This window comes from Osmerus mordax, chromosome 13 (genome assembly GCF_038355195.1).
Source record: "Osmerus mordax isolate fOsmMor3 chromosome 13, fOsmMor3.pri, whole genome shotgun sequence".
In the NCBI taxonomy this organism is placed as follows: domain Eukaryota; kingdom Metazoa; phylum Chordata; class Actinopteri; order Osmeriformes; family Osmeridae; genus Osmerus; species Osmerus mordax.
Window position 1 is genome coordinate 9,901,824 of NC_090062.1, and position 27,817 is coordinate 9,929,640.

Genomic DNA, 27,817 nt, shown 5'->3' on the forward strand with positions numbered 1-27,817 from the left:
TGTGAAGACGGTTTATTTATGAGGATGAGCCAACCGTTACAGCGTCTCAACTCCTTATGCCTCTCCTCTCCCTCGTCCTCCACCACCACCTCCCCATTTTTCTCTTTTTCACAATGTCCTGTTTGCCATCTCCCTCCTCTTCCTCCTCTTCTCCTCCTCCTTCACCTCCTCCTTCACCTCCCTCCTCTTTTCTCCCTCCCACGAGCCTCCTCAGACAGTCTCCTGTCTGCTACCAGCTCCTCAATGAGCAGAGCTAAAGGATTTAGCCATGACCAGAGATGGAGAATGTTCCATGGTGAGTCATTACCTGTGGATGCAGCAGTCCCCGGACCTCTGGCCCCTGGGTCTTAGATGTGGATATGATGGTGCATCTCTGGAGGCCAACCAAGATATTTGAACATGAACATTACTGGTCTGGGATGAGGTTTCCCGGTATCTTCATCCTTCCATCCGGCTCTCTGAATGCTCTGATGATGTCAACATTGACGTTTTCAGCATTTTTGTGCATGTCTGGAAAGTAGTACTTATGCTTTTGAAGTTGTTTTTGGACCTGTCTTCTACTTCATAAACATTTTCTTTTCTTATCAGAAATAACCCTTGCTCCTCCTCTCCCTCTCCCTGTCCCTACCCATTCCCTTCCACCTCCTCTACCTCCTCCACTTCTACCATTGCCTACTCCACCTCTTCTTGCTTTTCCTTTTCCTGATGTTCAGGAGAGAGGCTGTCATGATCCGCCAGTGAGTTCGGGAGAGAACAAGAAAAAGAGAAAGATGGACGGCCTGGTTTTGGTGCTTCTCTGAAGAACCGATCATGTGTCTTCCAGGTCAGACACATGGTTCTAATCTGTGTTCATGCCAGACTTCCTGCTTCCAGCTCCACCCTCAGCACCGAGGAGCTGGCTATAGATACAACCTTATAATGGCTGGGAGATGTGTGTGTTTGTGCACGTGTGCATGTGTTTGTGTGTCACAAGTGTGAAATAAGAACACATGTCCTTTCCAGGTGTGAAAAGCATGTCTGTAGAACATGGTTGTCTGTGCCTAGCTCTGTGTCTGAACATCCTAACAGGCAGAGATGGCAAAAGTACACATCCTTCACAAGTAGAAGTACAGACACTTATGTTTAAAAAGACTCTGGTAAAAGTTGAAGGGCTGACTACACTTTTTCACTCAAGTTAAAGTAAATAAGTATGGGCTCTGACATATAGCCTACTGAAGTAAAAAATACTTAGGTATCTTGTTACTTCCCATCTGTTTGGAGGGCAGATGAAAGCCCAGATTGAGGTGATCTCTCTGATCAGCTCTGAGCTCATGATGGCAATGCTCTCATTGTTGACTTCTGAGAGAGAACACCAGATCCCGGGAGATGAAACAGCAGGTGGCCACAGTAGTGAAGCACATCATCATCCTGACATGGCAACCTTTCAGAAACATTCGATGATCTCAGCTCTCCACGGCCTCTCTCACACAAACACACACTCACACACAAACGGTTGGAAATAGTTTCCATCCTCTGGGTTATGTTCTGTCACACTTCTCCCGGCGTTTAAGGCACATGGCTTTGTTTCCCGCCAAACCCATTCTGGATGACATCATATCATTGTGCAGGGTGAGTTTGGTTATTACCAGATTCTCTTCAGCCAGGGAGTCAATCTCTCCGGTTCAGTGAAGCCTAGAAAGAATCTGAACAGATGACAGACGACAGACATTCACATTAGCCTGGGCTCAACAGTAATCTCTTTGGTTGGACAGGAAGCGGATCTGCTCTCCATACTGAATCAAAGTGTGGCCCTAATGATGGTAGCAGACCTAGTTTTACATACCATGACTGCTCGCTTACTCCAACCCCTCACTGCTACAATCATCAGCAGCTCCAGTACACCCTAGAAGACCCAGCCACCCCTGTCACTGCCACCCTGCCAGCTGCTACAGTGTCCTCTGCTCTGACACAACACCCCTCTGCCAGCTCCTAAAGACAGTCTCATTGTGCCCTGACCAGACTGTGCTACTGGCCTGGTAATAATCACCCAAATATGGTCAACAAATGAAACTACAATAACCCAGTAAGTCAGTCAGAGAAACTCTGTAATACAAAGAATTGTGCGTGATGTCATCACAGACCTTACATTAGCCAGCATGCATGTCTACCTGTCTGTACACAGCGTCCTGATGTCCAGTCTTGGTCTGTTGCCATGGATACGGCCAAACTGTCAGTGTTTGTTTTCCTTTCTTTCTTTCTTCTCCTCTGTTCCTCTCCTTCCCTAATCTCAATTTATTTTAATTTAAGAAGTAGCAGCTCTGTGTGAGGAAGAACAGAGGCTCGTAAAATGGTTTCCTCAACACGGCCTGTTAAACCTAGTGAATGGAGTAAGAACACCTTAATAGAAGGCCACTGTTTTGGGATGTGTTTTTTGTGTGTTAAATAAACACAGACACAGGCAATCACACACAGCCCTGTCATTACTGCCCTATCTACAGGATAGACAGGAATGTACTTAGGAGGTCTCTGTGTCTGGAACTAAACTCTTTCTCGTTTTGTTCCTCCAGCACAGTTTGGCCCCCTCCCTGGCCCCCCCTGATCCCCCCCCCCCCTGATCCCCCTCCCTGGCCCCCCCTGATCCCCCTCCCTGGCCCCCCCTGAGACCCCCCTGAGGCCCCCCCTGAGCCCCCCCCCCTGAGCCCCCCCCCCCCCCCCCCGAGCCTGCAGGTTGTCCTGTCACTGCAGTCGTCTCCAAACTCCACTATGTTCCTACTGTCATCCATTAGAGCTAATCACTGTCTCACAGTTTATCAACACACCACAGGGCCAGCATGGAAGGGTGTCATTAAGGTTTTGGATGATGTGTGTGAGGCCGTCTGTGTGTGTAACGGCCCCTGTGTGTGTATGTGTGTGTGTGTGTGTGCTAGTCAGTGAGTGTGAGTCAGAGTGTTTACCATCTTCCTGAGGTGATGCTCATTAGCGTCTTGACTCAGGGTCTCTAATCTAAACTGTTGATGAAGGCAGCTTCAGACGGATGTGGCTGTGTGTTGATGTTGCGTAACTCTGTGTAGACAAAGACTTACATGGCAACTGTGGTTGTTAAGAAACCGACCCAGGACTTGAAGTAGAGAGAGGGTGTGTTTGATGTGACCTTACGTACTCCCCAGCTAGAGAGAGGGGACATGGAGATGCAACATCACCCCCCACACCACACACTTTGTAGACTGTGTGTCTGGCTGGGTACGTGGGCTCCAGTCCCACGCAGCACTGCTTCTGGGTACACAGGTCTGGGAGAGAGGGGGGGGGGGGGAGAGGGGGGGGGGAGGGAGAAGGGGAGAGGGGGAGAGAGGGGGAGGGAGAGACGGAGGGTTGGCGTTGGGTGCTGGGGGTGTATAAGAGATTGAAGAGGAGAACAGCCAGAGCTAAAGAGTAGGAGAGAAGGCGAAATTGAGAACAAGGTGTGCAAGCTAAGCAGTAGAAGACAGCAATAGAGAGGTCCTCTCCAGACTCTCTACACTTCAACACAGGCGCTCCCAGAGAGCAGAAACTCAACACTACTAACACTGAGGTGAGGCGCTTGCTGCTGTTGTTTTATCAGACTAGTTTTTAGGCATGACAGTGATATGGTTCAATGTTATTTTATAGTTATCAATAACTATCTTACAGTTAATCTTTCTTTGAAATGTCCTTTAGTCCTTAAGCTTTTGATCCATCATTTCTAACTATGTACTGTTTTGAGAGAATGGTCTGTAAAAACACATTTACAGAATAATTTAAGTCAGATTGTATTCATTAATACTATGGAAAAGTACCCAATAGACATATGAAATTGTATAAAATGTATTTAACTTTAAGTATGTCAAGTTTGTGTGCATGTGTGTCAGTCTGTATGTCTGTATGAATCTGTGTGTGTTTGGATAGTGAGCCCAGTGTTTGGTCAGGGGATGCTGGATGGTTTTAGTGTTCCCATGACAAACACAGCTGATGATCAATCCAGATGTGAAACCTGAGATGGTTCTGGTCTTTCATCCTGTATGGTTCCCTCTGGTTCCCTCTGGTTCTCCACTCTCCTCACGCTCTGCATTCCGTCAGGCAGAGAGGGGGATGGAAGTTACATATAGTTCTACTGTTTTAATGGACAAACGTTTGGTAGATAAATGTTTAAATAATGTTATATTTAATTCCAAATCTGTGTATTTGAACTGAATTTTACTGTCCTATCCAACAGTCTGAACCAGTGTTCTGCCTCCATTAATGTTCCCTGTGAAGCATCTTAGTTACAGTAATAGTTCCCTGATGGCTGCAAGATGCTGTGGAATGACCCCAGCTGCTCCGGGCAGAAGTTAGCCTCTCCACGTTACACGTTTAAAAGATTTTCCTAAATCACCAATTAACTCTCTGAGAATGGGGACCCATCAGATACTGAACAAGTCACGTCATTTGGATACACACAAAACACCAGTTAGTTTAGCCTGTTTAATGGCTTTTCGTTTCAATTGATGCTTATCCTACCAGAGTAGCAGAGAGAAGCTTCGGCATCTTACTGGAGGAAAACGCCCGGAGCTGGGCTGACTGAAGCCATGTTTCTGCTTCTGGCAGAGTGATTAATGACCCCGTGTGCGTGTCCAGGTTCCTGTCCACATCAGGGCTTTTCTGGAGCGGGACCAGGTTTGGAACTCTTGGCGCGTCGGGGTCATCACCATGGGTCAGGGGTCGGGGGTTAAGGGTTGGCAGCAAAGGTCAGCAGCTAGAATGGGCCAGTCAGCGTGCGTTCTGTTCCTGATCCTGGGATTCACAATGAAGACTACTACAGGGCAAGGTTGGTTTGCAGCAGCTCCATGCTTCAAACACACACACGTTTGCGTGTACACACACACACACACACACACAGAAACATTCATACATACACAGGGAGAGAGGTTGGTCTGCTATAATTCCCCCATGATGTTAGTCCAGGAAACACTACTCATTCTGTTCTCTTTAACTTGTCAGAGGAGATTTATAGTCTGTGTGTGGAAATTCAATTGTCGGATGGGAACTTCATTAACTAGTTGAGACAGAGTAGTATGTGATGAATCCGTGAAAGACAATCAGTGGACTAGGTCAGATGCTTCTTGGTCATGAGACTCCACCAGAAAATAGAACAGAAAATAGCCACTGTCCATCCTGTGATTGACCAGCAACATAAACACTAGTACAAATATCCTTATCTCCACTCAATAATGAGTTCTTGAAGAGACATTCTTCCTTCCTCCTTATTGGTGAACAGCAGTCACATGACTCCCTGACTTCTTCACCTGTGTGAGGCATGTATAGGGCCAAGCCTAAAACCCTGCTTATTGGATGTGCTGGTGACCTGGGTGAACCAATGGCATGCCTGGGGCTAGTGTGATCCCACAGTAGTAGAGAGTGAAGTGAAGCCAATGTCTGTTTAACGCAGAAAGATAACCAACTCAGTTTTCAGAGTCTCTAGTGTTGCGAGCTTACAGACACATACAAACACACAAACACACATGCTGCAGGAACACACAAACACACACGCACAGTTAAAATAGTGATTAGAATGAAAAATGAATGTGTGACTACATGTCTCTATGGACTACAGAACAAAGCTCCTGATTGTTTCCAGCTGACTGACGAAATTCTGAAGGAAGATAATTGGTCTAATAAATACATGTTTGACTTCTTACAGCATTTCATTTCACTGCTGGCTCCTCAATGTTATTTCCACAAACACACAATTTCCCCTAAACACTAGCAACAGGCTGCTGGCACCTCCCCTGGGTTGATGTCATTTCCAGAGATCAGAGCAGGGCGGCCATGTCAAACACCGTTTCCTGCATCATTCTGAAATGAGTACATTGATTTATAAATCAAGATTACTGATGAAGTGTGTGTGTGTTTTACACAGGGACCTGGAGAAGAGACAGCTCCAGAGTCTCCACAGAGAACAACCCTGAAATCTATCATACTGACGGTACACACTTCTACCCCCCGTTCCCCTTTCTGACAACCTGTCTTCATTCTTTCCTTCCACCATTCATCAGTCTGAATCCCTAATCTAACTTCCTGTCTCTGTCCAGATGATTATGAGTGGACCACCTGGTTCAACGTGGACCACCCAGGTGGCCGTGGTGACTATGAGCAACTGGACGCCATCCGGTTCTACTACCGGGCTCGAGTGTGTGTGTCCCCGCGGGCTCTGGAGGCCCGCACCACAGACTGGGTCCCGGCCCGCAGCACGGGGGAGCGGGTCCACGCTGACCCCGCCCTGGGCTTCTGGTGCTCCAACGCAGAGCAGGCGCCCGGCAGAAACTGCTCCAACTACGCCGTTCGTTTTCTGTGTCCTAAAGGTCAGTCAAGGGAAGTCAGGCAGTGACACACACACACAGGAACATCCCTCCACTTGTACATTTGAACTAAATGTTGATGATGAATAAAATGTATGTTAATAGTTTTATACTCTTAGAAACAGTATAATGTGAGACGTGCTGCATTTGTACCTTGTGTTTCATATAATTTGTCATCAGGCAGCGGTGAATCAGCCCCGGTGGTATGGGGTCCTTGGTCGGGTTGGAGTGTGTGTCCAGCCCAGTGTGGCCAAGTTGGGGTCCAGGTCCGGTCCAGGATCTGCCAGGCCCAGAATCATCCCTGCAGTGGGCCCACTGTGGAGGGAAGACCCTGCAAGGGACCAGACTGCCCCGGCACAAGTAGGTGGTGCTCACATTCTTCATCATCATCATCAATACAAATATAATCTCATGTTTGCACAATTGTCACCATCACATTCATCCCCATTCTCATCGATATAATCTTGGTCATTATCAGAGTCACTGACATCACAAGGATTATTGATCATCATTCTTATCACATTCATCTCCTGAACATCTCCTGATCACCTTCTCTCCTCCAGGCTGCTCTCTTCAGTGCATAATGGGCAGAGTGAATGCAGAGTGTGACTCGTGCATGTGTCAGGATCACCTGGTCCTGGGCTCTGTCCGCGGCGCGGGCGGTCTCCCTGCTCCTAGCGCGGCTGTCCTCCTCTCCGGCCTTTCTTCTGCCTCCAAACTCCTCACCCTTACGGACCACAACGGACACTTTAGGGTCCCGGGCCTCTGCCCTGATGGCAACACCACGCTGACCGTTTCGCTGAAGGACCACTCCCCCCACACGGTCACCGTGCCCCTCAGCTCTGAACACACCTCCGTCCTCAGCATACAGCTGCAGAGAGCAGGTATTGCGGCGAGGGAGGGGGAAAAGAAGGGGGAGTTATCGGCCTGTGGTCCTAAACCTCTAACTCCAAACACTGCTGTGTTCTTCCTTCAGAGAAGCTCCATGTGCTGAACAACCCGGAGAGCAAGTCCAGGAGAGTGGGTCAGACTGCTGCCTTCTGCTGCAAGGTGGCCGGCTCACCAGAGCCAGAGCAGTACGAATGGTAATAGAACACACCTCACTGAATGGAGAGTTCACACAGGATCAGGGCAAATATCCCACTGGTAACCAATGGAGTGTGTTTATCTCTACATTGCCAGGTTCCACAATGGCAACCTGCTGGAGAAGAACACAGACAGCACACTGGTTCTGAGAGAGCTGAGTCTGGACCAGGCTGGTCAATACTACTGCAGAGCCAGCGGACCAGCTGGAGCCATCAAGTCCAAAGCAGCCACGCTCACTATCCTAGGTCTTTACAAGACAATACAAAATGTACCTGAATGAAACTTTAGAATTTCTCTCACGTTCTAATCCAATTAATTTCCTGTCACCCTCAGGTCAAAACGAGCCATCATGTCACCCCCAGCCTGAATCCCACTTGATCCGGCTGCCTCACGACTGCTATCAGAATGCCAGCGCCTCTCTCTACTATGACGTGGGGAAGTGCCCCACAGCCTCCTGCAATGGACAGCTGGATAACGGCATCCGGTGCAAGGACAGTGTGGCCTATTGCTGTGGCGTGTCCAAGATGGAAGAGCGTCAGCTGACGTGCCAGGGCTACCAGCTGCCCATCATGGTGGTGACCACCTGCGGCTGCCAGAGGTGTGTGGAGACCAGAGCTTTCGTCCGGGGGCGAGCTGTAGCTGCAGACACCGGAGAGCCAATGAGGTTCGGACACATCTACATGAATGGAGTCAGGGTGAGCCGTACGGGCTACAAAGGAACCTTCTCCATCCAGGTCCCGCCGGAGACAGAGAGGCTGGTGGTCACCTTTGTGGACCACATGCAGAAATTCGTCAACACCACCAAGGTGCTACCGTTCAACACCAGAGGAGGCGCTGTTTACCATGAGATCAGGCTGCTGAGGAAGAAGGCTCCGGTCACCATCAGCTCCACCGAGACCAACACCCTGGACCTGGGGGAGGTGGAAGGTCAGGACCCCATGGCCTCCATCCAGATCCCGCCAAACTCCTTCTACAAGCAGAACGGGGAGGTGTTTGTTGGTAACGTCCAGGCATCTGTCACATTCTTGGATCCCAGGGACGTGTCGACCGCAACCGCAGCTCAGAGTGACCTCAACTTTGTGGGGTCTGAAGGCGACACACTCCCCCTGCGGACCTATGGAATGTTCTCTGTGGACTTCACAGATGAGGAGTCCGGAGAGGCACTGAACGCAGGCGAGGTGAAGGTGTCCCTGGACTCAGAGCAGGTCAAAATGCTGGAGCACCTCAGCACCATGAAGCTCTGGTCCTTGAACCCAGAGACAGGACTCTGGGAGGAGGAGGCCAGCCTGAAGATGGAGAAGAAAAAACGCGGGAAGAGAGAGGAGAGGACCTTCCTGATCGGGAACATGGAGATCCGGGAGAGGCGCCTGTTCAACCTGGATGTCCCGGAGAACCGCAGGTGCTACGTGAAGGTTAGATCCTTCCGCAGCGAGCGCTTCATGCCCAGCGAGCAGGTGGAGGGTGTGGTCATGACCCTCATCAACATGGAACCGTCAGCTGGCTACTCCACCAACCCACGTGCCTGGGGTCGCTTCGACAGTGTAGTAACCGGGCCCAATGGCGCCTGTCTGCCTGCCTTCTGTGACGAACAGAAAGCGGATGCCTACTCTGCCTTCATCATGGCTAACCTAGGAGGAGAGGAACTGGAGGCTGTCGCCTCGTCTCCCAAACTCAATCCCAACACTGTGGGTGTTCCTCAGCCATACTTAGGCAAGCTCAATTACAGGAGGACGGACCACGATGACCCAAGAGTAAAGAAGACGGCCTTCAGCGTCAATGTGGCCAAGCCTGGCCCCAACGTGGCAGAAGAGGCCAACGGCCCCGTCTACTCCTTTGAGAACCTGAAGGATTGCGAGGAGGCTTCATTCAGTGCGGCACACTTCCGTTTCTCCCGGGTGGAAGGTGATCGCTACGACTATAACACTGTACCATTCAATGAGGATGACCCAATGAGCTGGACCGAGGACTACCTGAGCTGGTGGCCCAAGCCCATGGAGTACCGCGCCTGCTACATCAAGGTCAAGATAAACGCGCCTCATGAGATTAATGTGCGCTCACGCAACATGGGAGGGACACATCCCAAGACAGTAGGCCAGCTGTACGGCCTCAGGGACACACGCAGCATCCGGGACATGGACCAGTCCACGGTGTCGGCCGTGTGCCTGGAGTTCAAGTGCAGTGGGATGCTGTATGACCAGGACCGAGTGGACCGCACCCTGGTGAAGGTGATCCCTCAGGGGAGCTGCAAGAGGGACAACGTCAACTCCATGCTGCAGGAGTACCTCGTCAACCACCTGCCGCTAGCCGTCAACAACGACACCAACGAGTTCACCATGCTGGCGCCGCTCGACCCACTGGGCCACAACTATGGCATCTACACAGTGACGGACCAGGACCCACGCACCGCCAAGGAGATCGCCCTGGGGCGCTGTTTTGATGGCACCTCAGACGGCACATCCCGCGTAATGAAAAGCAACCAGGGTGTGGCGCTGACTTTCACGTGTGGAGACCGGGAGGTGACACGCCAGAGCGTGTTCCAGGCCCTGCAGAACTCCCCTGGCCAATCCCTGCCCAGCGCAGTGAGAGAGGGGCAAAGAAGACGCCAGAGGGGAGGAGCCAATGCGGTCCGGAACAGCCGTAGACGCAGTACCCGGGACCCAGCAGTGTCTGGTAGACGCCCCCAGACCTCAGGCTAGAATGTCACACTTCTAGAATGTCCTCAGGCCAGTTGTTCAGCTCCACACTCCAACTCACTATACACCACATGGGCCCTGTGCTCAATCGTCCTTCCTCTGAGAAATCACTGTAATTCACTGCGTGGTGATCTTGGAATAGGAAAGGGTGCATTTTTGAGTAGTAACAGGCCCAAGTCATTCAGGTATAGTGGATAAATTCTATAATGCTGGCTGATTCTTATGTTATATTTTCAAACTGTTTGTACTGTTTTGATATAGCTTTTGATATAGAACTCTCACTTATACATTTTGTAAAAACACCAATATAAATTCATAACTGGAAAACTTATCTACAACAGGTATCTGTCCCAGGGAACATTTGACGGGAGGTTTAACTGGAGTTTAACAGTAAATATTTATACCTTTTCTTCATCTGTACTGTGATGAATATTTACTACTTGAAATTGTAAATAAAGGGATATTTATTACTAGGTTATAACCATTGATGTAAAAGTCAAACCCCCAATAAAAATTGAAACAAACATGGATATGTTATGTGATTATTCCCGAGTTCTTTAAACGTCTCATTGCATAAACTTATTTTTCTGTGGTTCAAGACGGCAAAGACAGGCAAAACTTATGATTTCTGACCAGTGATTTTATTAAATTATGATGCATATAAAACACAGCAGATGCTGGAGTCTTAATACCCTACCCCTTTTCTGATCAAGTTGGAACTGGTCGATAATTAGCAAATAGGGAGAAGGTTAACGAGCCTCCCTCAAGACTGTCCCCTTTGAGGACAGACACTACAGGCCACCTTCTACACATTTCATTGGATACAAGCCTGCAAAAGCAGTTATAAGGGGACTTTGTGCTGCAAGCCAAGGACGACTCGCCAGATCACACTTCTCTATCTGCATCAGGAGTAATTACACAAATTCTGTTAATTACATTGTTGAATGCACACACAAAAAAACAGAAAGAAGTTTCCTTTGCTTCAACTTCAAGGATATTCCAGACGTCTCCAGAGAGCGTCTGTGAGGTGGTCGCTCTGCTACTCTCTCGTCTGTCCCTATATTCCAGACGTCTCCAGAGAGCGTCTGTGAGGTGGTCGCTCTGCTACTCTCTCGTCTGTCCCTTTTTCCAGTGAAGCCCTGGAGCTCCCACTCAACCTGTAGTGTCAGTATCGGTCCAAAGCAAAAACTAATTAAACTTCTTTATTTATTCTGAATATAAAGATGAAATGTACTTTTATTCTTGTATTTGGCAACCAAAAGGTTTATAGATACTATATACTTTTCCTGTAAAGAACCCAATCACAGGCAAAGTGAGAGACCTAATATTTACAGACATTCTGGTTGAATACAATTTGCATAGAACCTCAATCGTTTCTATGAAGCTGCAATTAGCAATACTTTGTAATCTGCTGTATTTTGAGACGAGCAATCATTTTCCTAAATCAAAAATGATACCTACACAGAACACAGACAGCAGGCATTGTATTTTCTGACTGAAGCTGGGTCATTAAACTGATTGTGAACAATGGGGTCGAGAGGTTTTGTGACTTGAGGATTCGTGTTTTGAGGCAGAATGAAGGAAAGAAAAGGCAGGTCCATGTCTATGTGTGAAACATAAGAGGTTGTGATACCAGATGCTCCCTGTAGTCCCTCAGGTGGTAGAAGCAAAATGAAGAATGACACATAGTTCCAAAGTGGCACTATGTTGGGGGAGCAGCTGCATGTCTGGGGGGAGGAGGAGGAGGGTGTGGTGGAGGTGGGGAGGCCGTTGTCACATGAAGTCCTCATAGTCTTGGGTGTAGCCGCCTTCAAAATCGCCGTAGTCTGCAAGGTCGTCCTTCATCTTGGACTTCATCCCTCCGGCAGGCAGCACACCTTTTTTCTTCTTCTTGCCTTGCTTGTTTTGCTAAAACAACAAAAGAAGAGCATGAATCAACCAAACATAAGACAGTCCATTTTACACACAGGATGCCTTGAGTTGCTGGCTGGACCAGAGCTGGGTTTACTTGTCCCTCCTCTGGTCATAGGAAGAACTACAATTACCAAACAGAAAAGTGCCAGATACTCACTTTTTCTTGTTTCTGTTTTTCACTCAGTAGAGCTGTCAGAGAACCGCTGATTTTCTTCAAGTCTTCGACTTCCACTGTGAATAGATAAATAAAACATTTACTTAGGGAATGGATGTGATTGAAGAAATGCCAATGTGTTTAAAAGTCAAAGGTGAAACTCACATGAAATACAAAGTTCCCGAAACAAGGAATCCAGGAAATTAGAATAATGAACCGACTTCTCAAACTGAGAGATCTTCTCTTTCAGCAGCTTCTCAAACTCTGTGAAGTCGTCTTTAGAGGATGGGCACATAGCATCTAGACCTGACAAGTTGTTACTACTGCTAACACCTGTAGCAGAGGAGAGAGGGAAGGTTGGGATCAACGAGAGGAAGAGAGAAATGAATGACTTGTGTAATAGACCTTTCCATGCTTCTAGTCTGTAGGGTTAAGATCACCAGCATAGGGATTTGAGTTGGGTTTAGCATCAGACACTTTCACCTGCCAGACTATGAAGAGTGTGTGTGTGACAGGCTTAGTGTGAGAGAGAGCGTGAGAGAGTCAAAGAGAGATAGGCTTCAGGTGATCTTCCAGGGCATACCGAAAGCCTCCTTAGCGAGCTCCAGATCTGCTGCCTCCTGTAGCTGCATCACCCTCAGCTTCTCCGCTTGCTGCTCCTCAGGACTCAGCTCCTCTGCTTCCTGGTGACAACAATTACAATTCTCCCAAGGCTCAGCTCAAGATAAGTGGTAGAGCAGGCTGACATTCTCAGCTATTCTGATGCTGTAATTACTATATGCACTATTTGTATGTAATTTTGGATACAAATGCCGCTAAATTAATTAAATGTAGAGTTGAACGCCCGTGAGCAGGCAGGCGCTTAAACTCACCGCTGAACGCTTCTCTTCCTGTTTTTTCCTTAATCGGTTTTCTTTTTCTTTGATTTTTTCACTTAATTTCTTCTTTTCTGACACTTTTGTCTCTGAAACGGAAAGATGCATGATGAGAGTAAAGTGACATCACAAGACAGCAGCCAGCATTCCGGTACTTCTGCCTACTTATGTCTTCTTGAGTATTGATGTGAGTATTACCGCACCTGCTTTTTTTACCTCCGCCTTCTTCTCCTCCTCCTCATCATCCCAATTGTCCTGAAGAGAGAATCAGAAACTTGAGATGTTATGAATTTCCAGAACCCATATATGCAGGGGAGACCATCACACCATGTTTGAACAAAAGATCGGTTAGAGACTGAGACACTCAGCATCTCATGAGCACAGATGGGGAATGGTTTCATGATGCATCTTTAAAGATTTGAGCATTATTTTAGTTTATTGGCTCTACAGGTTAAAGGAGAGCAACATCACAGAACAAACCACATTTACACATGACACTGGCATCCAAAATCAGATTAGGATCAGAATATGACAGTTGACAATATGGCTCAGATACAGTAAGCCTCACTACAGGCACAAACTACAATGAGGTTTGCTGTTTGCGCATGAATAAAGCATTATGTGTCCTGGCCGTTCACACCATATGCTACAGAACAGGCCTGACTAAACCTTTCCACAAAATTCTCAGATTTTCTTTAACAATCAGGCGAGTAAGAGAAAGGGAGAATGTCTTTAGCAGGGAGTGCTAGAAAAAGCACATTAGTCCTGGTATGTTTCAGAGTTGGAAGCTTCTAGCATTGTTGCCCAACTGAGTCATCTAATAGCGATCATCTTTATCATGTTCACATCTTCTTGACAGATTTAAACGTTAGCTAGCCTAGCTAGCTAGAAAGTAATAACTGCTGATGTGTACGCAATTAACCCCTTTTAAAAAATGTGTCAACGTTGTTAGCTTTCTAGCGATGTAGTGTCACCAGCAAAAGCGTCTTTAAAGTGGGAGAATAAACTTGGATGAAGAATCCAACAGCCAACACACGCTGACACATTTTCACATGCGGCCTTGAGTTGTGGCTAGGCTAACTAACACTGGCTAGGCTAACTGGATGAGCATCTGCCATGCATAGTTTTCACGTTACAGCCAGTACGTAGCTAGCTAGAGCATCACGTTTTAGGAGCCTGTTAGCTGACAACAGTTCAAAGAACGCAAATATAGGCTTAACTACTTAAAACACTGCATCAAACAAAACGAAGCAATTGACTAAACGTTGAGAGTTTGGATATGGCCAACTGTTAAAACCTTCGCTGGACTATCTTGCGCGCAAGTAACATAGCTTAGCTTAGCTTACCTTTACATCATCCTCTTCGTCTTCGCCCTCCCATTTGTCCAGTACAACCGCCTTTGGGATCGGTTCAAGATGTTCGAAGTTGTCATTATCTATATGAAATATACGGAGACGATTACAAATTAACTTAAGTTCATTTCAATATCCATCTTATAAATATGTAGTAGTTTTAACTTTATATCTAGCTTTCTAGTTAGATAATGTGATCATTTCTAACTTAGAATCTCACCCCAGTCGGCGTCCGCCATCTTTGCTATGTGTGTGTGCGGGTTTTGACAGCAGTCAGCAGATGGAGCGACCAGGCATTCACCCACGAGCTCTTAGGGCTAGTCCAGAAACAACTCCTGTCACCTACGCTGTAAGACTTCTAGATCTGAACGCAATGTACCGGTAATGGGCTTATCAACGCCTTTTGTGGTTCAGCGGCCATCTTGCTTACTCCGGTCCGTCCTCTAAAATCTTTACAAAACATCTATTCAAGTACGGCTGTAAAGGTTTTTTGTTGAATGTGGCCAGAAGCAGTATTTTTTGGGACTTGTTTACACCGTTTTTGTATGTTAAGTTGAACAAAGGTGTCCAGAGAGACCAACATTTGTTATAGGCTATTAGTTTATTTGAATATCGATTATTTTCACAACAATACAAAACTCACAGCAATATCAACAAAGGTTAGCGCAGAACAAAATGCAATGATCTATTCTATTTATATAAGGTAAAATAAACCCAATCTTTGATAGTAAGCAAAATGCAACATTTCAATAAATAACTTTTTATATATTTGTGTAAAGAGTGAGTGTGAATAGGATTTTTACATCTGACACTATATATTTTTTAAATTATTCTTTAAACTGTCTTTGCTCACCTAATCTCTTACAATTTTTACATATTAAATTCTCCAACTTCAGAATCGTTGAGGCAGTCATTCAGCAGGTCAGGTGGCCCAGACCAGACCAGGCCAGGACAAGACAGTTTAGACCAGACCAGTTCAGACCAACCAAAGCAGTAGCATCAGTAGTCCAAGCAGGTGACACAGAGGACTGGGACTCAGGGTCAGCCCTGAAGACCTGTCTGGGGAGTAAACACACACAATCCCCATTGTTATACTGCAGGCCAAGACCACACATTTATATACACGTTGGACACTAGAACCACTGAATGAGGATCTTCATTAAGGGGGTTGTGTAAAGGTCCTTTATCCAACTGTGAGGCAGCATTTGCATCATTACCTCTGAAGTCCAGAGGTCTGTTCTCCCAGGGCGTCAACACCATGGACAGAGCTGTCTGCTGCACGTCCGACAGAAGGGCTCGCTGCTCCGGGGTCACTGCCATAGCCTGCTCATATGAGAACATGTTGATCTGAGCCTGGTTGAACACCACCTGAGGATATGGCACCAGGATGTGAATACGTTAGTATGAACATAGGAAGAGAAACAGGTTCATTTTAATGCACTGACATTACATTACTGTATTAAACATGACACCACGTGAATATGAACCTATGAGCACATATATAAACACATCAATACAAGGCTATGAAGACAACAATGAACACATGATGACTATGAGCACATGAACATAGCATCAACAATAAAGACCAGCTGGACCATTGCACTCAGTATTGTAGCATGGCTACATGACACTCACAGTAAACTTCTGTGGAGGGATGAGGGAGACAGCCAGAGGAGAGAATCCCTCAATCTGCTCCTTCACCAGAGCAGACATGGACATGTCTGGGATGCCAGCTACACAAGGGCAGAGACAACACCAGAAAGATCAACTCTGACAGCAACACTTAGTTTTACAGCTGTCCATAGTTCAACATTGTTTCAGAAGAATATCACATTAACTCTACAGGGCCACTGCAACAGCCTGAAAATGTCTTTACAAGTCTACACATGAAGTACCCAGCAGCGTGATGTCAAATATGTAAATACTTTTTGTATGTTCTTATATCTGAAGTGAGCCACATAGTAGTGAATCTCAGTATACAAATATGTAGAACCATGAATCTGAGGTCTACCTGCCAAAACTCCGATCTCAATGAAGACCTGGGGCCCCCAGGAGCTGATGAGGCCAAAGGCCTGGTCGTGGCTCAGCAGACCCACCAGGGACGCCAGCTGCTCCTCAGAACAGGCCAACCTCAGATGACCCAGCCACATCACTGCCTTACTGCAGCCACCAGAGGGAGACACAAGTCAGAGGAGGAGGGGGGGGGAAGAAACAAGAGAGGAGGGCAGAGAAGAGGCAGTAGTGGGGAGGAGACGAGAGGAGTGGAAAGGAAGAGAGAGAGGAAATGAGGGGATGAAAGAGAGGAGAGGAAAAAAGAGGTAAGGAGAGGTGGTGGGGAAGAAGAGAATTGGGTAGAGGAGAGGAAACTAAATCTCCTTTGTCACCTAAACTGGACAGCATTGAGTGTGCGCATTTCGATGGAGCTGATCCCACAGATGATATGCCCAATGGCCACCAACGTGCTGGAGTCCAGCTGGCTGGGACTGAGCTTGGTGGAGTTGAGCAGTGCGGAGAACAACGCTGGCAGCTGACACACACACACACACAGGATTTACAATCAGGGTATGGATGGGTAGAAGAGAGTCTACAATATTGTGTGTGCATGTACGGTTTGCGTGTACACGTTTGTGTGCGTGAGACCTGTCTAGTGGACCAGGTGCTGATGGCCCCCAGGGCAGCAACGCTGCTGAGCTCTGAGAGCCTCAGGGTCCCCAGCTCCTCCACAGTGAGCTGGAGGGCCAGCCTGCCCAGGCGAGACACCACAGAGGGGGGGAAGGACGCCACAGCACCATACACCTGGGGGAGGGGGAGGGGGGGGGGATGTGGAGAGAGAGATTGAGAGCAAGAAAGAGCAAAGCCCTGCTTCAGGTAACAGGGTCAATACAGAAAGACATCTGGCATTTTAGATCAACCTTGACATTGGATTTCAGCAGAGTAAGTTAATGACAATGTTCTAAAGATCTAGAGATCTACAGATCCAGTGGATCTACACTGAGACCTCTAGGCTCAGTGGATATTGAAACGACCCCAACCAACCTGATTGGTTTTCTTCAACAGCACAGTGAGCTCATAGGGGGTGAGGAAGGGGTCCTGGCCGATGAGCTCCAGGCAGCTGGTGAAGGCATCATTGGACATGCCTGTCAGGCTGCCAATGCTCCAGGCCGAGGGGGCAGTGGACTTCAGGTTCTCACAGCTTGGGACCAGCGTGGGGGCTGGACACGGAGAGATCAAGGGTCAGACATAATTGGATTGTTTGCTGAGTCATGTAAACAACTGTGTTTTATTTAATAACAAGTTAGTTGGGTATCTAGAGAGGTACCGTTCACACAGAGCTGATCTCAATCTGCTCCTCACCTGTGAGCCGGCCCATGGTGAGGAAACCCAAGAAATACTGGAGCAGGAACTGCTCTCTGCCAAACAGCGCCACCTTCTCTTCCTGGTCCCGCCCCGCCATGCATAAGGCACCCATCTCCTCCCCCTCCCACCGCCGCTGGTTCTGGAACAACCTTTCAATACGACCCTGGGTCAATAGAGCCTGTGGACCACACACACACACACATAACATGAACGGGACTGACTTGGACAGCACCTAAGATCCTGACACCTCCAGGAGACCTGACACCATCAGGTAGGTTTCAATTGACCCGTCTGAGCATGGTACAGCCTGGCCTAGTGCCTGGTGTCCTGTCGCCAGCTCAACACCTCCACACAAATCAGGACACACTATCCACCACTAGACACTAAGGTCCAATACACAATCATTATACCATCATCAAACACACTGTGGCCATCCTAAGAATAGAAGAGAGAAGAGGAGAAGACAGGAGAAAAGTGGAGAAAAGAAGCAAAGAGAAGGAGAGAATGGTACCGGGGGTAAAAGCTTCAGCTTGTCTGGAGGCAGGAAGAAGATGAAGCGATCCACCTGGTTCAGAACTGCTGTGGTCCAGTTCTGGACCGGTCTGAGGGAGCAGAGAGACACATGTTACCCATCTGAGGAGAGATTGTGTGTGTTATGTATGAGTGCTTGTGTGAGTGTGTGTGACTGTGTGTGCGCATGTCCTCTACCCAAAGATGGCTGGCTCCTGCAGGATCAGGGCCATCAGGTCTCTCTTGCTGCTACTGTAGCAGAGGGTTCTCAGCAGCTCCACGCTGTCCATCAGGAACTTGCGATCCAGCTGGACAAACATCTCGTCAACCACGCTGGTCGCCATGACACCCAGCGACTGGAACTCTTCCTGCGTGTACTGTCCTGTGTACATCTCCTGGAGAGAGGATTGTCATGGGAACAACATCTTAGACACATGAACACAGTGTAACCTGGTAACCTCAGCACCCAGTTACAAACTGATGACAGCTGTCAGAAAGAAGAAGGGAGGGGAGGGAGATAAGTGAGGAGAGGGTAGAGATCGAGAGGAGGGAGGATAGGGAGAAAGGGGAGTAATAGAGGGAAGGGGACTGACCAGGGTCTGCACCATCTTGTCCACCAGCAGTTCCTGCTTGGTCCTGGGGAGCAACAGGAAGTGGCGCGGCTCCTGGACGATCATCTTCCTGAGGCTGTTCATCATGTCTGAAGGGAACTTCTTAATGGTGCTCACCCTGAGAGAGAGAGATGGAGATAGAGAAGAGAGAAAGAGAGAGAGAGTCGGAGAGAGAAAGCACAAGAAGAAGATGCCATGGTGATTAGTCTGTATTGCCAATGGCTTTGTCAATACCTTTTTGTCATATCTAATCAAATGTCTCTGTTGATGTTGTGAAACATACGTCATGGCCAGGGCCAACTGAGCCCCCAGCTCCCCTAGCAGATTAGAGAACAGGTCCAGCTTGTACAGTTCCTCTATCACACACTTTGTCTGTCAGGTAGAGGGGACACACACATCTGGTCAGTAACACTTGGACCCATGGTCATACCACTGGCAGACAGGTTTGTGAGTGTGTTACCAAGGAGGTGTGTAGAGGGACAGGCTGCTCTCTGAGGAAGACCAGTAGACTCCGTAGGGAGGAAGAGGAGGGTTGAGAGAAGAAGAGCTTCTTCAGGACCTTGCAGCTTGCACCTGGGCCAATGGTACCTAGGGCACTGCACATGCACACACATACACAAGCACACAGACACACAGACACACACACACACACACACAACATAGACAGTTTACTTCCTGAGGCTTTCTATGGAAAGTTTATTCAAATGAATTAAGCACACGGTTACAGTCCACATGAGGAAGAGAGGGGAGACTTACAGGAAAGCTTGTGGGGAGAGGTTTGATTTGATGTTCATCACTTCTTGGAACAGAGCCTGGGCCTGGAGAGAGACCACAAACCATTACTGCTGCCATCAATGGGATGGAAAATTGTCATTGTTCACATTGGCCTGGTGTTGTTCTGATTGATTGTAGCTGGAGTTAATCATCTATGATTTACTTTGACACCGCCCACTGAGATCTATTTCCATCAAACCAGACTGATTGTGAGCGTGTCAGATGGATGAGTGTGTCTTGTTAACAGAGTCCCAGGTTACACAACCACCCCACCTTCTCCTGGAGGTTAATAATTCAGCTGCTCATCAGCACTCTGTCAGACACACCTTCTCATGACAGGCAGCCTGGACAAATACATAATCACACTGACGGAAATTCACACACAAACACATGCACACACACAAACACTGACATGCTGCCAAACACATTTGTCAGGTTATATTGACTGCTGTCCACAGAAACACAAGCCAGTGATATTATGTGTGTATATGTGTGTGTGTGTGTATGTGTATGTGTGTACCTGCTGGGTGTTCCAGGGGCGTGTGTTTGTAGAGGAAGTATTGGTCATCAGGGGGCGTGCCTGGGACAGCAGGCTCAGTAGAGGGGTGCTGGAGAGGAGAGGTTCCACCTGGTCCAGCCAGGCTGTCACATTCACAGAGCCCTGCATCCACACAACATCACAATACTCAGACAAGTGGATGTGTTTATGTGTGCGCATGATATGTTCCTACGTAAACGTATGTGTTTGAGTCATACCCAGAGTTTGCTGGCCACAGCGTTGGCCTGTGAAGGGCTGAGGGTGAGGTTGGGCAGGGCCATGGCAGGCAGTGAGGATAGCAGTGTTTTGGAGGACAGGCTCCATAGGGTTTCCACCTTCACCCCTTTCACCAGGGACCCCAGCTGCTGTAGCCCCCCTTGGGCAAATAGCTGAAGGGGGGCGAGGGGAAGCAACAGGGGAGATGTAAGGACAAAAGTAAAGAAAAGAAAAGGAGAGGATGTGTTAAGAAAGGGTAAGAAAGCATCACTAAAAGTAGCCACAACATACACGGCAAGAAGTTGAGGCTAAACCACACACTTTCCTTCGGTCAAATACTTACAGTGTTGCTGGACAACTTGTCCACAATTACAGCAGCCTAGAACAAACAATAGGAAACTCATCACTACCTGAACACTCTCTCCTACTCTCCCTTCCTTTCTCCCCTCCCCTCCTTGCTGCTCTATTCATCCAGAGTCGGATGGTGTCTGGGTGCCAGTAGAGCAGCTGTCAGACTGCAGGTCAGCTCCGTCTCAAGCCACGTGAGACGACCTGCCGGCTGGCTGTCATCTGTTGAACCTGGTAACCAACTGGAACCAAACCATCTGGGACTGGCTGATCCAAAGAGGACTGTGTTACCTAGCTCTCTGACACACTTCCTGTTAACACATTCAACGTAATACTGTAACCTAATGTTACCTGTATGATTAGCTGATATGTAACTCATCCACTACCATTTGTTGATTCCAATACATACAATGTCAACAGATGCATGTGATTGGCTGGCTTAGTACCTCTGCAGAAGAGAAGGTCACAGCAGATAAGGCAGGAAGAGAAAGGTTGAGCTGTGATTGGTTGAGCTTCTGCAAGAAGTCAATGCCTAGCCAGGGAAGAAAATCTGCGAGCTGGGAGAGGCGGGCTGAGGAGAGGGACCCAGGCGATTTCAGATCACTGGTGTTCAGGAACAGACTGGAGATCTGGTGAAGGACGTATAAGGGGTCAACACAAAAACACAAGGGCAAGCAAACACACACTCGCAAGAACGCACAGATATAGAGACAGACAGACAGACACAAAAACATCCATAAACAGGTACCATGTTGCTAGGTAGGCTGACACCGTGGATGGCGCAGCTCCTGATCTTGTCTTGGATGCCAGAAAAGACCTCAGAGTCTTTGTACAACAGCAGGTTTTGGGGCTCAGCCAGGCATGACAGATTCCCCAGCCTGAACACACACACTCACAACAGAGAACAAGCTTTAACATAATTTTTAAATGAGCGTTTGAAACAGAAAGAGTGTGGGGGAGGGGGGGTCTGACCTATGGAATTGCATAGCTGTCAGATTCCTGAAAGTGCCAAAGACACTCTGAGCTACAAACTGCTGCTGTAGGAGAGTGAGAGGATTCCTCAGGAGAACATCCAGACCGTCCAGGATCTGAGGAGCAAGGAGGAGGGGAGGGGGAGGGAGGAGAGGAGGAGGGAGGAGAGGAAGAGGGGAGTGGAGAGGAGAAAAGAAGAAGAGGAATGACATATTGAACATGGAGTAAAAAACAACCAGGAACGGGTGGCTAGGCCCTGCTGCCCTTAACCCTGCTTCTGTCATTTCTCAGCCATACAGCCAGCTACAAAGAACATGTGTGTGCTACCTGAGCAGGGGAGAGGAGCTGGAAGAGGACAAAGGGTAAGCAAGTGATTAAGTTCCCAGTATCCCGGACCACCGTCAGACCTCCGGCCGTGATGTTGCCAGGGCCCAACGCTTGCCTGTACCAGCGGCCAAACGCCCAGCGCTTCTCCAGAGAGAGGTGAACCAAGTTGTCGTTGATGGTGGTCTTCCTGAGAAGGAAAGAAAGAAAGATAGGGGTGCACAAAAGATAAATAATACTGTATGCACCTCAGGAGGTTGTGTATGTAGCTGAACGTTTTGATGATATGGGGTGCACTCGATTTGACTCACACAATGAGGTTGTCCTGCAGTCTGGGGAAGGCCTGGATGTCCGTTGGGCTGGCCAGGCCCAGGAGAGGAGCCAGCTCTGGGAATAGACTGGGATCTTTGGAAAGCTGTGTCTGGAACAAGACCGACACCATGGTGGAGACGTAGGCCTCTGAGAGCTGGAAAGGTGGGGGATAAATAGTTTTATGTTCATCCTTCATTAATTTGTTTTATAATCCTATTCTCTACACATATATAGTCTACATAAGAGAGCTGGGGGCAGTGTTTCCCATTAATAACTTCTCATAATTACATGAAAGATCTCTAACATTGTGTTTGCAACATTGCTTCAACAAAGCATCTCTCCCTTCCACATTAACTAACAATGCTAGCTGTCAGTCTCCAGCCTGTGTTCCCATATAGCATTTTGTTCTGGCAGAAAAGCACTGGCTGAGAGTCATATTTGATGGAATTAAATGTCAGTAGGAAGAGAAGAGAGAAAGAGCCGAGAGAAAGCAGGTTCTAGTTCACCTTCAGTGCATCTTTGTTTCTGTTGAAGTACTGGAGGATCTGCCTGACAGTGCTGATGTCCACAGCTCTCAGTACTTCCGTCAGACTGGCCAGGGGGATTTTGAAATACTCCTGGAGGACACACACACACACACACAACTGTAAACCACTGACCCAGGTTAAAACACTGTCAACCTGATCTTCTGTCAGTGTTAGGTCGTATAGCTTACCTTGATGTGAAAGAATCCATCACTGGTCACATCTCTTCTGGTCAGCATCAGACCGGTCAGCACTTTCTGTGGAGGACACACACACACACACAGAAACACACACCATCATCAACACCATCAACAACAACTAGGAACAAAGAGTGTTGGTGTCAGCTTGTCATACGTACTATCAAATCAGATGTCTTATCAGTGGAGATTACACACAGAGGAAGAGATTTTCAGCCATGACAGGAGAGTGTAAGAAAACACTTGCAGCTGACAAGGTGAGGAGGTCGGTTACAACAGCAGTGTAACGGATATGACTGAATCACCTCCACACCTAAAAACGGGCAGCTCACGGAGAGCACTTGTGGATAGTCTCTCTCTCTCTCTCTCTTTCATATTCCTTCATTCATTCATTCATTCATTCATAACTGTGCCTACCCCAAAACACTGCAGCAAGACCCTCTTGTTTTCTAAGTTGCTCTCCCTCTCCATGTAGAGCACCACATCCTCCAGCACGCCCAGACGTATGTTCTCCGTCACAGGCAGTGACGTCATCAGGTTCTCCTCCATAGCGACCAGGATCACCACAGTGGACGCCTGTCCCACCAGCCACTTTTCACTCTGAGGCAGCACGCTGTGCAGACGAGGGCTTAAGGCTTCCACACCACACCTCAGCAGCATCTGATCACACACACACACACACACACCATGTCAGCATAGTAACAAGATGAAGTTTACACACATTGATGTTAAGGGTTAGGGTTCGGGTTAGCTCTGGTCTGTGTTCTGACCTGCAGGGCCATGGTTGGACTGGCTCCAGGGCTGCAGGCTGGGGTCAAGTCAGCAGAGCAGGTCCAGTTGAACCTCAGCACAATATCCCTGACCAGGCATGCCTGGCCTGCCCCTGCCCCCGCCCCCGCCCCCTCCATGCTGCTACTGCCATTCACAGAGATGTGGCTGGTGTAGGTGGCACACAGCTGGCCCACCCAGACGGCAGAGGGCTCTCGGATCAGCTTAGCCAGGAGGCCAGCGTCTGGGCAGATGGAGGAGACAAAGTTTGCCTGGTCGTAGTCCCAGCACAGAGCCAGCAGCGCCTGGTCCGGTATGGAGATGGACCAGCTCTTGTACTGGCACTGCACGGCTGGCCTGAAGCCCAGCAGGTTTCCCTCGGCCCCCCCTGTCTGGTTGGCGCAGTGCTGCAGCAGCCAGGTGTTGTCCAGGTTGGCTAGCAAGTTCTGCAGCACGGTTCTGTTGGAGCAGACCCGACGAGTGAAGTTGAGCGGGTCGAACTCGGCGCAGAACGCCAAGTCCGTCATGTCAACAATGATGGGCTGGTTCCAGTTTGCATAGTGGCACAGCTGGGAAATCAGAAGTGAATTGTCCTGCTCAGAGCATACTGACATCAGCCAGGAGTTCTGGGGGTCAAGAGTCAACTGCTCAAATAGAGGTATGTTGCAGCACACATTCTTCGAGAAGCTGAGCTGGTCCTGTTGCCAACACAGGCCCACCATGGAGGAGTCGATCATCAGCCCACCCCACAACTGATAGTTACACCAGTCCTGGATGTTGAACAAGGATGGGGGTTCTGTATGCGGGGCGTTCCCGTTGAGAGCACAGTAGTCGTTCACCCAGTCAAGGCCGGGGATATGCAACAGCGCAGCCAGGAAGGTGGAGTTGCTACAGACGACATAGATGAAGCTCTGGGGGTCGTACTGAACGCACAGGGACACTGTGTTCATGGTAACCTGTTTCATGTCCTTCCAGCTGGCGTAGTTGCACTCTTCGGCCACCAGGGTGTTGGTGTCCACTGGAGGCGGTGCCATGGTACAGTTGGGTTGCAGCCAGTTGTTGGCTGGGTTGGAGTACAGAACCACGAAAAAATTCAAGTCATCACAGAGCAGGGCCTTGAACCGTTCCTGATCCTGCTCCCAGCAGAACGCCACCAGGGATGGGTCTACCACACCCTCCGCCAGCCACATGTCATACCTGAGGAGGAGGAAGATGGTCAGGAAGAAGATGTTTTGGATTTTTTTATTCATTAATTCGACCATGTCCATGCAGCTTGGACTGAGAGAGACTTAATCACCTTTAAGTGAGGACAGAAGATGTGTCCACACTGCATAAACAGTAAGGTTTTAGTGATGTGTGATGTTACCTGCAGAACTGGGACACCACATAGTTCTGGGTGGTGTTGGAGCAGTAGCCCCACAGCCAAGTGTTCTGAGGGTCTAACAGAAGCTTCTTCATCGTGGAGGCATTCTGACACACACGTCTCACAAACTCGTCATGATCATTTTCACTGCAAAGGGTCACCAGCCCTGCATCTACCTGGTTGAGGGAGAGAGAGTGAGTGAGTGAGAGAGAGACAGAGAGAAAGACATCTAAAAAGAGTATTTCCAGGACACTGATCATTTCCAAACCAAACACTGACCAATCAACAATCATCACCTGTCCACTTCCTGACCAATTGCCATAGTTGCAAGCAAGTGAGTTGAGGTTGACGGCTGCCCTGGCGACTCGAGAGGGAGCGCGGGGTGGTGGCGAGGTAAGCGGGGCTTCTAACATACAGGAGGCTCTCTGCATCAGGGGCATGGTCACCCCCAAAACCATCTGGCAGGAGGTGCTCCACACCTGCTCCAGCTGGGCACTACTGAGCGTGCTCAGAGCCTGGCAGAACGTCAGCAGGGAGGTGGAGCCCGGGTCAAGGCCCTGCTGTCCCTTTTTGATGATGTCAGGGCAGGAGGTGTCATTGAAGTGGGCCAGGGTGTGGCGGTCACAGGTCAGGGGGTCCAAGGCAATGCTGCTGTCTAGGGAACGGCTGACGGGGCCAGTGGGGTTCTGACAGTTTGAGGCTGGGTAGCAAGGGGCTGGCCCTGGACCCAGGAAGATGTCCAGGATGGCATTACCAAACGACCAGGTCACATTGTGGCTCATCCCCCTGGAGAAAACACACCTGTTAGAGAGAGAGCCAACCATCCTGCCTGTCTCTTTCCCCTCAGGTTAGGAAGGTCACACCATGACGTTCCGTTTTTGAAAAGTCTCATCTTGATTCTCTACTATGTCACATCACAGCATGCAGTGATGCTGTGTGCCTCACTCAGAAGTCACTCAGTAGATGCTACATCATTGCTTACCACATGATGAGCTGTTTGAGGTCCCCTGTGGAGAGACAGGAAGACACATGTAATCAGAATCCTAAACACACATGTGATCAGTTTGATCAATTGAGTGGATATTGTGGCCTGAATAGTAATACCTTGCTGGCACTGCCCACTTTGGTCTATGGAGGGAATCTTGATTCCTAACTGCAGTCCTAGTTTGACATAGTCCATGGGAGTTTGAATAAAAGTTATCAGGAAATCTGTCAAATATGTGACAATAGGAGGGAACGTCATGTCCACAAGGCCACTGAGGGCGGAGACCAGATTGCCAGACAGTGGTAGCTGAGACAGAGCTGTTATGACCATCTCCTGAAGAGAGATAGTCCTGTTGGCGTCCCCCATTCTAAGATAAGAGTTGAGGAAACTGGGTAGCTCCGCGCTCCTGCTAGGGCAGGTCTGAGATGTGAGCGATGACAGGAGCTCTAGGAAAGGCTTGCCCAGTTCAAGCGATATTGCTCTGGTCAGCTCGGCTTCCAATCCACAGTCCTGTCTCCCGGATAAAATACATACTATAGTTTTTGGAAGGTTCTCTACAAACCTTTCTTTAAGTAGCGGCCCGTATACGGCTAATATTCCGCTCAAGACTCCATAGTAGCTACTAAAGTCTATGCCCCCCGGCATTGTGAACGTGGTACCACCAGCCCGGCTCGTCGGTTGTCCGGATATCTGAGGCTCTGGAGGGATGCCGCTTCGGACGCTGGGGCCAGTGTTTAGTTTTTTTCCGGATAATGCATGAAGGCGCTCAATCAGTTCAAGTATGTTCTTATCAAGCTGGCTGGAGACCCCGGGATCCTTTCGAGCAACAGTTTGGGGCAGCGAGCGCACCTGTCTAGCGTTACCACCATACATCATGTCTGAAAAAAAGAAATGTGCGCATTAATATAAATGTATCAACCCAGCAATGTGCCTACTTTAAAGTATGACCAGCGGAATAGCCTACTTACCAATGAAGATGCTTAATACGCAAAATGTTTGTAGGCTTATTACTCGCCCCATTGTCATGAGCAGCAGGTTATAGTCTACGTTTATTCCACTATGATGTTTAGGAAAACTACCACGAAAGCAGACAACCGCTGTTTTAATCTATCCAGTTGGATGACAAAACCATTTTAGTTGTGCCACCACAAAACCGATATTAAGCGACATCTTTGAATTTTGGTTCGTGAAATTTTGCATCGAAAATAATTAAAACGGTTCTTCTGAATCCTTCAGGTAGTCTAGTTCTTCGTTCCAAAGACGTCTTCAAATTCTCAGATATCTTTGTCAAGTTGGATAGTTCCACTTACACGATACACTGCCTCACAGCAAAGTCACTACTTTCCAAAGGGTGTCGACTCTAGCTCTTCTCCCCTGTCCAGTTGCAACCCTACCCACGGTCTAAAGTAGCCTAATTAAGAACCGACGCAAAAAAAGGTGCGAAAGGACGGCTGTGAAATTCTACGTCCGGATTTGCAAACAAACACGGCGTCTTGGGTGCTGAAATATTAATACGGCGAGTTGATTAGGTCTTCTCAGACCAATGTGAGTAACCGGAGCTCATGTCTCTCTACAACAGTGGTAGAAGCAGTATATACACACCTGCCAGACAGGG

At 48.4% G+C, this 27,817-nt stretch overlaps 3 protein-coding genes across 3 annotated transcripts; 1 reads left to right on the forward strand and 2 right to left on the reverse strand.

The window, feature by feature from the left end:
- The first annotated feature begins 3,436 nt into the window (after positions 1–3,436).
- cilp (cartilage intermediate layer protein, nucleotide pyrophosphohydrolase) lies at positions 3,437–10,632 on the forward strand. Its single transcript, XM_067248746.1, has 9 exons — positions 3,437–3,547; positions 4,609–4,798; positions 5,891–5,956; positions 6,063–6,332; positions 6,510–6,689; positions 6,893–7,213; positions 7,306–7,414; positions 7,512–7,660; positions 7,749–10,632. The coding sequence occupies exons 2-9, from the start codon at positions 4,681–4,683 to the stop codon at positions 10,109–10,111; spliced, it is 3,576 nt and encodes a 1,191-aa protein (XP_067104847.1). The 5' UTR covers positions 3,437–3,547; positions 4,609–4,680; the 3' UTR covers positions 10,112–10,632.
- A 95-nt stretch (positions 10,633–10,727) lies between these two features.
- Positions 10,728–14,771, reverse strand: eif3jb (eukaryotic translation initiation factor 3, subunit Jb). The gene is made up of 8 exons (XM_067248747.1): positions 14,624–14,771; positions 14,398–14,486; positions 13,255–13,306; positions 13,049–13,140; positions 12,760–12,859; positions 12,342–12,509; positions 12,180–12,253; positions 10,728–12,016 (listed from the first exon to the last, which is right to left on the reverse strand). The coding sequence occupies exons 1-8, from the start codon at positions 14,640–14,642 to the stop codon at positions 11,882–11,884; spliced, it is 729 nt and encodes a 242-aa protein (XP_067104848.1). The 5' UTR covers positions 14,643–14,771; the 3' UTR covers positions 10,728–11,881.
- Positions 14,772–15,358: 587 nt separating this feature from the next.
- strc1 (stereocilin 1) lies at positions 15,359–26,847 on the reverse strand. The gene is made up of 30 exons (XM_067249436.1): positions 26,322–26,847; positions 26,200–26,224; positions 25,514–26,003; positions 25,221–25,393; positions 23,857–25,051; positions 23,504–23,746; positions 23,081–23,146; positions 22,872–22,982; positions 22,365–22,519; positions 22,057–22,243; positions 21,730–21,845; positions 21,506–21,635; positions 21,204–21,386; positions 20,753–20,788; positions 20,412–20,582; positions 20,176–20,316; positions 19,638–19,699; positions 19,342–19,477; positions 19,165–19,253; positions 18,864–18,999; positions 18,469–18,665; positions 18,272–18,362; positions 17,758–17,938; positions 17,440–17,615; positions 17,044–17,199; positions 16,788–16,930; positions 16,415–16,563; positions 16,039–16,136; positions 15,596–15,771; positions 15,359–15,458 (listed from the first exon to the last, which is right to left on the reverse strand). The coding sequence occupies exons 1-30, from the start codon at positions 26,845–26,847 to the stop codon at positions 15,380–15,382; spliced, it is 5,817 nt and encodes a 1,938-aa protein (XP_067105537.1). The 3' UTR covers positions 15,359–15,379.
- Between the last annotated feature and the right edge of the window lie 970 nt (positions 26,848–27,817).